Here is a 12,767-nt window from a genome sequence, read left to right on the forward strand (position 1 = left end):
TTAAGCCACATTTTTGTCAAGCTCGAATTCTGATGATGGGATCTATGAGGAATCGAGGGAACTCCTCAAATCTTAAAGGCATGCGTATAGAGATTATTGTATTTTTATCAAAAAATCAAGCATTTTCATTCAAAACTGTCGCATTTGATGCATTGGAACTGCTGATGATGATCAGAACAGAACTCTTCAACGACGCATAGTACACGTTTGGCGATTTCGATTTCGACTTGGACTGGGACCCGGACCCGGATCCGGACTAGGGCCCGGACTCGGACCCGGCCCGGTTCGGACCCGGACCTAGACTCAAACCCGGAGCCGGACCTGGACCAAGACCTGGACCTGGATCCGGGCTTTTATCTGGACCTGAACCTAATATTGATACCCGAGCAAGCGAAAGATTCCAAAATTGAACCACAAGCGTAGCGAGTGGTTCGAAAAATGGAATCTTGAGCGTTACGAGGGTTTCAAAGCACGAGGGTTAAACAACAAATTTGCCCCCTTGTAAAACAAATAAAGTCCGTCAACCAAATCTTGTCAGTAGTAAAAGGCGGCAAATTTGAAAAATCGCGGGTTAGCAACACTGTGTTCGAATAATTCCAAAATGCGTGTCATCTGTGTTTTATCTGTGGAATGTGGATCGTGAATGACAGCCGTCACCTTATTTGTTTTCATTTGGTTTTCATTCTGAATCGTTTCTGTTTCAAGAGATATTTCTGCTGTCACCATTAAATACCAATACATTAAATAAGAATAAGCAAAGCTAAGGGGCCTACAATGTACAATCATGCTCGTTGATGGTAAACATTACTAAAAATTGAGGTTATGACAAGTACATACTGGAAGAACTCTTTCGAACTTTTAAGATTATGTTCAGTTTTTTTGTTTTAGGGTTAAAAGACATAAATAAAATTAAAACGTATGCCTAAATCTATCCAAACAAGACCATAAATTGTGTCCTGGAAACCGTCCATAGGCCCACATGTCTAATATTTTCAGCAATCAGTTGTGACTATTTATATACAGAGTATTACGAGGGGCGTTCAAAATATTCTCGGTATTGATATCTTACGACCTCTTCTAAAATTTCTTTCGTTACTGGCCGCTAAGGTTTATTCATTGACATTAAAAAAAAGTATAATTCGAACCGAGATAGTCTTTTGTTTTTCTGCAATTGCTGAACAAACATGAACATCCTGTGCGAATTGACAATGTTAACTAAATTAGAACATCGATGCGTGATAAAATTCTTGACAAAACAGGGTAAAAATCAAAAAACCATAAAAGAGGAAATGGATTGTGTTTACCGGGAGTCTGCTCCTTCTTTATCTACCATTCAAAAGTGGTCAAGCGAGTTTAAACGCGGAAGGGAGAGTATTGAAGATGACCCTAGACCTGGCCGGCCTGTAGTAGCTACTTCACAAGAAAATATTGATAAAGTGGAAAAACTTATATTGGAAGATGGTCGAGTGAAGGTAAAATCTATAGCACAAGTAACCAATCTCTCTATTGGTACCGTACATGATATTATACATGACCATCTTAATATGTCAAAAGTAAGTGCAAGATGGGTTCCGCGAATGCTGACTCGGCTTCAAAAAGACATGCGTGTAGCTTGTTGTTCCGATTTTATTGACCTGTGCGGTGAAAATCCTGATGAGGTGCTGCAAAGAATAGTTACTGGAGATGAAACCTGGGTTCATCATTATGACCCAGAGAGTAAACAAGAGTCCATGCAGTGGCACATTAAGGGTTCAGCTCATCCCAAGAAGTTGAAGGTCATCCCTTCAGCTGGCAAGGTCATGGCCACGATATTTTGGGATTGTGAAGGAGTATTACTAATCGATTATAAAGAAAAAGGTGTAAATATCACAGGACAGTACTACGCTAACATTCTACGTCAATTAAAGGATGTAATTAAAGAAAAGAGGCGAGGAAAGTTAACCAAAGGTATTCTGCTTCTGCATGACAACGCCCCCGTCCATACTGCTCATATTGCCAAGGCAGCTATTGTTGAACGTGGGTTTAAAACTGTTACTCACCCACCGTATAGTCCGGACTTAGCCCCCAGCGACTTCTTTTTGCTCCCCAATCTTAAAAAGGATCTGCGTGGAAATAAATTTTCTGACGATGAAGCATTGAAGGCGGCAGTGGAGGAGCATTTTTACACGAAAGATAAAAAATATTTTTACGAGGGATTAAAAAAAAAAATTGATCGATCTTTTAAGTGTATGAACATAGGGGGGGAGTATATTGAAAAATAAAAATATCAAACTTTTCGTACTTGTTTGTTTTCATTCTCATACCGAGAATATTTTGAATACCCCTCGTATGCTTGGTTGTAGTGACCCGGTAACATTGGTAACTTCATTATATTTTTTCAATTAATGACCTGAATTATAGTGTAAGCTAAAGTGACCCTTATCTTATTTACCTTTAAATTAAATAAACACCCACATATCAGTTGTTTTATTTTTAATATGTAATCCTATTGTACAATATATACCAATCAAAAAAATTACACAGGTATGTCATATTCATCCAGAAGAGTACACTAATTTTCATTAACAAGTGGCATATTATATTGTAAATAACAAATATATGCACTATCTAATTATCTGCATTTTGATATGATTTTATTTTAGTAAACTTTAGAAGACATAGATAGGGAACAAAGAGAATATAAGCACTACGTTAGGGAGTTGTTTTTTGATATCTTCAAATTTGTTCATCATTTTGATTAACATTGTTTTAACATCGCTTTTAAATTGTCCGTCCATGTTTCAAATTTTTTCAATAAACCGCGAGTGACAATTTGAATTGACGTACGCAGGGCGCGCTCAGCGGAAAAAAAAATATTTTGGTTCGATGTACATTGCTGCTTTTCTTAGCGCAATACTGCTCTTTGAGTGTTGCCCTACTTTAGTTTGCTTTACATTGCTACTGACAAGATTTGGTTGACGGACTATAACTATTCTTTCACAGGGGTGTCCCTCATGGAAGTCGGTTTTTTTTTCTTAAAAATTATTACTGACAAGATTTGATTGACCAGCTATATGTATTCCTTCACAATTTATGATCGTGTAACCTACTTTACAGAATTTTAAAAGTAATTAGTTCAGCTATATTATGCAGGTATATGCATCAAATTTACCAAAATCAAGTTTGTTGGAAACACAAATATGTAGGTAAAGTGTATTCAGGTAATACCTAATTATTTCCGAATGTCTGGCAATTCTGAAAATATACTCTGATTCAATAAAATTTTTGAAACATTTACGGAATTAGGTAGATATTTCAGATGTGCAAGTCGCGGAAATTTAAATAAGTTGCAAAAAATCTAGTAAACTTTTCACATTTTGTTTACAATTTTGGATACGTGGTAACTTAGTGTAAGGCCTGAGTGGACGCTCGAAGCGGAGCGTTCGGCGGGGCGTATAGCGTGGCGTCGGGCTCACGAGTAATTTGAGCAGCGTGCACTAAGGCCGCTCCACGCTTGCATTTGTTTAACATGCACGCCGCACGCCCCGCCCCGCTGCACGCCCAACTCGAGCGTCCACTCAGGCCTTACACTTACTCCAAGTATGTCAGCTTTGCTGTCGAGCACCACGTTGATCCACACGGAGTGTAGTATGCTGTCGGTGGACAGATTGACCACTCCGTACCACCGGCCCGGCTCCGTTCCTGGCGGCTCGTAACTGAACACGTTCGGGCATGGCGATAGGGGTGTCTGCTGCTGCTGTGTGAGCACTAGGGCTGTCGCTAGCAGGAGGGCTCTGAGCTGGAAAAAATGTTTGTAATTTAACCTTATCCGCCACCATTGACTTGATAAGCCAGTACATTTCGTGCCCCACATGTCACGACTTGATATGTTAGGTTTATGGGTTGTTGTGTCTTCTTCTTCTTCCTGGCCATTGTTAATCCCATCTCTAGTTGGGGTCGGCCCTCCTTATACCATTACGCTACTTTAAGGATGACTCGCTAGACTGGACCGTTTTTAGGGTTCCGTACCCAAAGGGTAAAAACGGGACCCTATTACTAAGACTCCGCTGTCCGTCCGTCCGTCCGTCCGTCCGTCTGTCACCAGGCTATATCTCACGAACCGTGATAGCTAGACAGTTGAAATTTTCACAGATGATGTATTTCTGTTGCCGCTATAACAACAAATACTAAAAACAGAATAAAATAAAGATTTAAGTGGGGCTCCCATACAACAAACGTGATTTTTGACCGAAGTTAAGCAACGTCGGGCGGGGTCAGTACTTGGATGGGTGACCGTTTTTAGGGTTCCGTAGCCAAATGGCAAAAAACGGAACCCTTATAGATTCGTCATGTCTGTCTGTCTGTCTGTCTGTCCGTCTGTCCGTCTGTCCGTCTGTCTGTCCGTCCGTATGTCACAGCCACTTTTCTCCGAAACTATAAGAACTATACTGTTGAAACTTGGTAAGTAGATGTATTCTGTGAACCGCATTAAGATTTTCACACAAAAATAGAAAAAAAAAACAATAAATTTTTGGGGTTCCCCATACTTCGAACTGAAACTCAAATTTTTTTTTTCATCAAACCCATACGGGTGGGGTATCTATGGATAGGTCTTCAAAAATGATATTGAGGTTTCTAATATCATTTTTTTCTAAACTGAATAGTTTGCGCGAGAGACACTTCCAAAGTGGTAAAATGTGTGTCCCCCCCCTGTAACTTCTAAAATAAGAGAATGATAAAACTAAAAAAAATATATGATGTACATTACCATGTAAACTTCCACCGAAAATTGGTTTGAACGAGATCTAGTAAGTAGTTTTTTTTTATACGTCATAAATCACTTTTTTTTTTTGTTTTTTTTTTTTTTTTTATAAATCGCCTAAATACGGAACCCTTCATGGGCGAGTCCGACTCGCACTTGGCCGCTTTTTTTGCTTGTTTTGCTCTATTTTTTGTTGATGGTGCGGAACCCTCCGTGCGCGAGTCCGACTCGCACTTGGCCGGTTTTTTATGGAAAGCACCACGTGATCACCCATCAGCCGTCATAGAAAATGACATGTCGGAGGCCTCGGCCCGGGCACGGCCCGGTCTAGCGTGAGTCATCCTTTATGCGGTCTGCTGTCATACTTACGTTTGTAGCGCGTATATGAATAACGCCAATAGTACTCATTTCGAGCTCGATCATTGTATTATAAAGCGCACCATCTGATAAACGTGGAAACCATAGACGTCATTGTACATAAATACCCGTTTCCAACTTATTATAACGAGATTTTTCTAATGACACTGGTTACAAAGCAATTAAATTAACCAAGTGTGGAAGTACAATAAAATAAATATGTACTAACACGAAGCATTAGAAAGTTTAAAAACCTTAGGTGACCCGAACCCGAAACTCATTGGCTTTTATTTCCGACTTTGCTATGGGTCCCATAATACACATTTGATCCTCAAAACAAACCTGATCGACTGATATCATTAATACAAACTTTCCTACCATCACTCCTATTAAGTATATTCACTACATAGTATAAAACGAAGTCGCTTCCCGCTGTCTGTCTGTCCCTATGTATGCTTAGATCTTTAAAACTACGCAACGGATTTTGATGCGTTTTTTTTAATAGATAGAGTGAATCAAGAGGAAGGTTTATGTATAATTTGTTAACCCGTGCGAAGCCGGGGCGGGTCGCTAGTAGTAGATAATTTAGATAAATAAGTAACGTTGAATCTCACTGGTTTAGTACTTAATTGCCTTATACGTTCTTAATTTCCTCGAGATTCTGAAACTGTCATAATCATAACATAATACCGCCTGTGAGTGGCACGCACGCAAATAATTGTTTGCGTTGCATTTTCGTGTATCATCATAGGCCGAGAGGCAGAGGTCGGTTTTCCATGCTAATTTTATCACAGAATGAAATTACGGTAGACTACATATGTATTAGGTACCTACTGCGATTGTGAATTAAATTACTGTTGTGGTAGTGATTGGATATTACATAAGCCTATGTAAAATATTATTGAGTTGAAATTGTTTGGATTTTATGTTTGTATTTACAAAAGTTTTGTGTTTTTTCCAATTATACCGCTTCCCCGCTTTGCCGCTTTATTATTATTCTGTTTCGCCGTCTCACTATCTGAAGGTTGTCTGGAAGAGATCGCTATTTAGCGATAAGACCGCCTGTTGTTACCTACATTTTTGTACCTGTTCATACTTTTGTACTATTTCTTTTGTAGTGTGCAATAAAGCATTTTATTATTATTATTATTCTCTTTATTTACTTGAACTCTCTAGGCTAGGTGATTTATAATATGAATATAAAAGTAAAATATAAAAACACTTACAAAACAATAAAAAATACATATAAACACATTATAAAAAACCTAACCTAGGGTGCTGCCAGCAGCGGGGCAAGGCCCTTATTATTATTATTATTATTATACCTATTAGCATACATAAGATAGCAGTGACAGGCGTGGCTCACTCGGCGATTTCATCGCACAAGTACATGCGTCCACACCAATTTTGGTGTCTAGCCATAGTAGTTGCCGCGCACCGCTACGGAACGACTCGCGCTTGCGCCACCTAGCGGTCATATCTGTCGTAATAGACGCGTTTTGTTGGAGAGTGAGTTCTGTACTTAGTACTGTTATTTATTCTGTGGCAGTAATCCTGATTAATACGTTGATTAATCTTTAACCCAATAAGTAGAATCCTATTTAAGACAACAAAGAAAACTCCAGAGCTGCGAACTTTTAACTTCATTACTATCGAAGCACTATAATTAATGAACATTAACTCTAGTACAAAGTTGACCCGCTAAATCCTGAACCACATAAGATGGCCGCCAGCCAAGTTAATAAGCATAAGTACGGGAAGCAATCGCGAAAGTTCGCTCAGTCATTCAGGATCTTGGACGGACCAATCTTATAAATTAGGATGTTGGTGTGTGATGCTCGAGGCTGGCAAGTGGCCAGGGGGGCGATTCTAGTCTTTAAGTAGAAATATAATAGGATATTTTCCTACTAGTCAAATCAGCTTCTTTTTTAGAACTGTCAAAACGATTTGCTAATGTGGAATTTATATGAAACATTACACCGTGACGTCACGGTCAACTCGCCTACTTTTTATATTTTTATCCGATTTATTAAATAGAACTTGTGTTTAAAAATAACAGCTATCTATGTTTTTCTAGTAATTATCTGATGCTTTATTTCATGCATGGTGTGAAATAATTTATTTTATATACAGTCAAATACCCTATTTGAGACTGCGGATCTATAATTTGTTTAATAGCTGCTAATAGGGATTTAGGTAGATCAAAGGCCAAAAACATCAAGGAAGGAGTCATACCAATTAAATAAATAAAATATAGCAAGAAGTTACGGAAGCTATGTTCAATGAGCGCCACGAGTATGACTAGAGCGAATAATATGCACTGTTCAGTTGTTTTTAAGTAATTTAGATTTAAAACTTTCACTACGCAATTGGTAAATTGCTACAAAATTTATTGTTATTTTGGTATTGTAAATTATTAATGATATACAATTGTTAATATGTACCTTTAAACGAGCGATTCTTGTATATTTATTTATGTATTTATTTATATATTTCGGGGATCTCGGAAACGGCTCTAACGATTTCGATGAAATTTGCTATATGGAGGTTTTTGGGGGCGGAAAATCGATATAGCCAGATCTTATTTCTGGGAAAACGCGCATTTCTCAGTTTTTATATGTTTTCCGAGCAAAGCTCGGTCTCCCAGATATTACAATTGTTATTCGTGGTAAAATAATGTACTGGTGTGGCAGTTAAACTTAGGTATGCTACAATGTTAGGTATGTTTTATAAGATAGATATAATATCATGTTATTTTCTTGAACATCCCATCGGCACACAAACTCTCAAGGTTTTGCCCACGATGGGTCTTGTAATAATATTAACTATACTGTATTATAGTTATTAATTAATAAATAAATAAATAATGTAGACTTTTGATTTTATACTTTTGTATTATTTTTGTCTTTATATCTGCAAATGCCAGAATCGGCCCCAAATTCTCTCTAACTTTTATTACCGGTAAAATTCAAGATGGCACATTGATAGACAATCTATCGAAGAACCTACTTTCGAATAACTTCCGTTTTAAGCCCATAAAACAGAAAAGTAGTTGGCTGCGAGTCAGTTGCAGCTTTCAGGAATACATTTAGGTAAGCTATTTGAAGGAATTTGAAAATGAGAGCACATTTACGTCATAAATGGAGAATTATATCTGAATTAGGGGATTATTCAGTATCGCTATATTTTGTACTGTTTTAAACAAATTAATTACCTATGATTAAATTGTAAAACGGGACTTAATCCCGTACCTATCTAAGTTTTAAGATTTACATCCGATGTTTCGAGGACGGCGTTATCCCCGTGGTCTCGGAGAAGACTGGCTAAAGTTGACATCAATATCTTTTAACCACACGAGTTTTTCGAACTCCCAACCACATGGAATCCAGTCATTAGTAAATGTAAGCGTAAACGAATATCGACAGTCAATAAATCGAATATCGTTAGTTTTGTGTGTCAACAGTGTAACATCCCTAGTGCGCAAAACGTTCAAGCTGATAAACAAGACCAAGTGCGGGTAATTCGAAAACCTCGTGCGGTTAGAAGATGTTGATGTCAACTTTAGCCAGTCTTCTTCGAGACCACGGGGACAACGCCGTCCTCGAAACGTCGGAGGTAAATCTTAAAATTTAAATACGCGATTAAGTCCCGTTGTACAATTTAATAATGTGTAAAAATCGTGAAAGTTTAAATTAATTACCCTTCTGCTTCATTGTTACTGTTATTTTAACACTGTATCAGCACTCTAATTAATTACACTTTTTACACAGATTATTTTCCTTTATTAATTGCACTCGCTCTCGGCCTATGCCGGTGATCAATTAAGAGGCTCAAACAATCGCACCGACGAGTAATTACCGTGTTTTCCTCGTGCCTGTGCGCCGGCGCGCAAAATATTGCTTAATGTCAAGGGCAGAGGTTGCAAGATTGCTTAGAAATTATACTTAGTTTCGAGTTATTTTGTGAGGAAGTGTATATTGTTTGAATATTTAATATATCCACTACATCTATTGTCAACGAGCAGAACTGATAATGTCCGCTACTTGACGTTAGATGTCGACTACGAAATAACTCGCGTTTTGGTAAGAAAACTGATGTAGGGAGTTACCACTCTTTCTTTACTTATATTTCTCTATGGTTTCGAGACTCCTCTGCTTAGAAGTGATAAGGTATTTAGGTCGGTTAATGTTTTTATGTACTTAGAAGTGATTTGAATAATAGGTATGTATTTGATATGTACATTGAATATTACTTGTTTATACTTAGTTGAGATTAATAATAGCAATGAGTTAGTAATAGTAACAGAGGTATGAAGTCTGGCGTTACCTATTCATGAATAAACGTGTGTTCAATCTAACAGAACGTTTCTATTATTTTTTGTCATTTTTATATATTGTGATCTTTTTTGCCAGTTTTGTGTTATTTCTAGTCAGCACCGCGAGCCCTTTTCATCCTTATATGTAGGAGAAAAAAGTGTCCTAAAGTTTCCATACATTTTTCAAACTTTCCTTTTTGTTACCGCATTATAAAGTACTTATATGGGGAAATGGTAACACAATAGTAAAAAACTCTGGGACATTTTTTTATACCATTAGGATCGAAAGAGCTCGTGATTCTGAGTAGAAATAACACAAAAGTGGCAAAAAAGGTCACAATATGTAAAAATGGCAAAAAATAAAAGAAATGCCCAACAAGCAGTTGATAATCGTTTGTCTCTTTCTGTCATTTTTGACCGAGCGTTAGCGAAGGTCTCCGTTCCAGCTTGGGCAAAAATGCTTTCGTATGTCCGTATGTTCTACAGGTCACATTTCTCCACCGATTTTCGTGAAATTTTGTGAGCAGATTCAGGTTCAATCGTATTTTTTGTCGACTCACTTTTTGGAAGTTTTTCAAAATGGTGGAGTCATGGGATTTCACAAGGTCTACAGCTCACAGAGCCACTAGTCATATTTGTGTTTGTTAGAAAGAGATAAAATTTAACAGAATGTTGTAAGAGGCTGCTTATTATTATGAACTAGCGACCCGCCCGGCTTCGCACGGGTTAACAAATTATACATAAGCCTTCCTCTTGAATCACTCTATCTATTAAAAGTAACCGCATCAAAATCCGTAGCTAAGTTTTACAGATCAAGCATACATAGGGACAGACAGACAACGTATCTTTTGCTTTCATAAGTAATACTGTTTTTTTTAAAGCAATTTTCAATAAAAAGACTTGCCAAAATTATTTACGTTTTTTCTAATGCTAAAAAAACGAACTATCTAAATACCTTTAAACAAGCAATTTTTAGGGTTCCGTAGCAAAATGGCAAAAAACGGAACCCTTATAGATTCGTCATGTCTGTCTGTCTGTCTGTCTGTCCGTCTGTCCGTCTGTCCGTCTGTCCGTCTGTCTGTCCGTCCGTATGTCACAGCCACTTTTCTCCGAAACTATAAGAACTATACTGTTGAAACTTGGTAAGTAGATGTATTCTGTGAACCGCATTAAGATTTTCACACAAAAATAGAAAAAAAAACAATAAATTTTTGGGGTTCCCCATACTTTGAACTGAAACTCAAAAAATTTTTTTCATCAAACCCATACGTGTGGGGTATCTATGGATAGGTCTTCAAAAATGATATTGAGGTTTCTAATATAATTTTTTTCTAAACTGAATAGTTTGCGCGAGAGACACTTCCAAAGTGGTAAAATGTGTGTCCCCCCCCCGTGTAACTTCTAAAATAAGAGAATGATAAAACTAAAAAAAATATATGATTACCATGTAAATTTCCACCGAAAATTGGTTTGAACGAGATCTAGTAAGTAGTTTTTTTTTATACGTCTTAAATCGCCTAATTTGTAGGTAGGTATTTTAAACAATGTAAACAAAAACAGAACCAGTGACGTGACATGTAAATATATACTACCTGCATCTTGTTTTTAAGTTTTTTAACCCATGACGCAAAAAGAGGGGTTTTATAGGCGTTACCGCTAATACCGCTATGTATGTGGGTCTGTCTGTGGCATTGTAGCTCGTAAACAGGTAAACCAATTTGGATGCGGTTTAGTAAATTTTGAGATCTCTCATAAGAGGTATGTCAGTAAGTAACTTTTGTCATACAAAGCGGGAAGCGACGTTGTATTTCGGGGATCTCGGGAACGGCTCTAACGATTTCGATGAAATTTGCTATATGGCACATTGATAGATAGATGGGTTTTCGGGGGCGAAAAATCGATCTAGCTAGGTCTTGTTTAGCTGGGAAAACACGCATTTTGAGTTTTTTTTTGTGTCTCCCAGATATTGTTATGTGATTCGGACAACGAGTACCGTACAAAGTTGCCTAATTCTTATACTAACATGCAGTAACGTCAGTAACCTAATAACTAAACTTAAAATCCATTACAAACCAGTTTCGCCATCTAGAACATCCGTTATACCGTAAATAATAAAAAAACTACCTCCAGAACCGGTAAACAAGTCACAACACTAATTAAAACATAATTAAAAAAACTTCCTTTAACACACTACGTTTTCACTTAAGCACAACACTAGTTAAAGGAAAACACTAAATTCTTACCATTTTAAAAGTATTTTCACTAATATTTCACTTATTTCCTTATTATTTTTAGTAAAACGAGCATCTCCTACGCACTACAGTTTAAGAATGACAAGACTAATAAAAGGTCAAGTTTGCGATAGCCTCTAGACAGAGACGGACGTATCATTAAAGGTCATTAAGTGTGAGTTGGAGGGAGATGGATGTAAGTTTGTTGCGTGCGTGTGCGCAAACTGGTTATCATGATTCAAGTTAATAAGTTAAGTTTGCAAGATGCAGGCATTGTTTGTGTTCCCAATGGTTACGCGAGTGATGGGCAGTTAAGTGTGGCTACCACCAGTTTGGCACTGACATAAACGTAGTGAACGTAGTGCGAGCGAGATGTATAAAAACTTATAGTTTGTCAAAGGACTTTCTCATTTCAAACATAGACAGAGAGAATGATACCTACTATCTTTATCTTACACTAGTACTAGCACCCAAAAGAAAAGGATAAGTACAGTTTTTTTGTTCTTACTTACTGGCAAATTGGTTTGACCAACTATAGAAAGTAAGTTACGTATAGACGTTGGCGTTTATGTCAGTTTTGACACAGTCAGTGACTCATGGCTCGTGGTACGGGTACCTAGAGGTCTATACCACCAGTTTGACGCTGACTTAATACGCTAGCGTTACGCACACGCTTCTATGCATTCTATGCATCTCGCTCGTACTCGCATACTCGTGCAAGCGAGATGTAGAAAGTAAGTTACGCAGACGTTAGCGAATATGTCAGTTTGTCACTGCTAAGGCAGTCGTGGTAAGGCTACTTATATTAAGACACCAATATAAAGTGACCTACAGATGTGCAAATTGTGATAAGTTTCAAAAACTCTGGAACATTCTATGAAATTTCAGAAAAATGTCATAAGAAATTAAGGCAACATACATTTTGGAAACGGAAAATTTCGATCCCCATACAAAAATATGAAAAGTTTTCGGAATTTGGAAGTGATGGGAATTAACCCTCTAGTTCATACGAAACCTCGAAACATATATGGCAGTTACAATATTGAACTCCATTCGCATCTATTAAAGTTCAAATTTAAACAAATATTTTATATGACATGCACTAGAGAGTTAAGTACTTTGG

The 12,767-nt window shown here is 37.4% G+C and overlaps 1 protein-coding gene across 3 annotated transcripts in view; it reads right to left on the reverse strand.

The window, feature by feature from the left end:
• The window catches only part of LOC134657223 (proclotting enzyme-like), a 34,545-nt gene extending 22,739 nt beyond the window's left edge, over nt 1–11,806 (reverse strand). For all 3 annotated transcript variants that reach the window (XM_063512793.1, XM_063512791.1, XM_063512790.1), the window contains exons 1-2: nt 11,657–11,806; nt 3,575–3,778 (exon numbers count right to left, since the gene is read on the reverse strand). In XM_063512793.1, coding sequence (XP_063368863.1) covers nt 3,575–3,778; nt 11,657–11,659 — 207 coding nt within the window. In that variant the 5' untranslated portion in view covers nt 11,660–11,806. The remainder of the gene's footprint in view (nt 1–3,574; nt 3,779–11,656) is intronic.
• Between the last annotated feature and the right edge of the window lie 961 nt (nt 11,807–12,767).

The sequence above is a fragment of the Cydia amplana genome, chromosome 19 (genome assembly GCF_948474715.1).
Source record: "Cydia amplana chromosome 19, ilCydAmpl1.1, whole genome shotgun sequence".
Classification (NCBI taxonomy): domain Eukaryota; kingdom Metazoa; phylum Arthropoda; class Insecta; order Lepidoptera; family Tortricidae; genus Cydia; species Cydia amplana.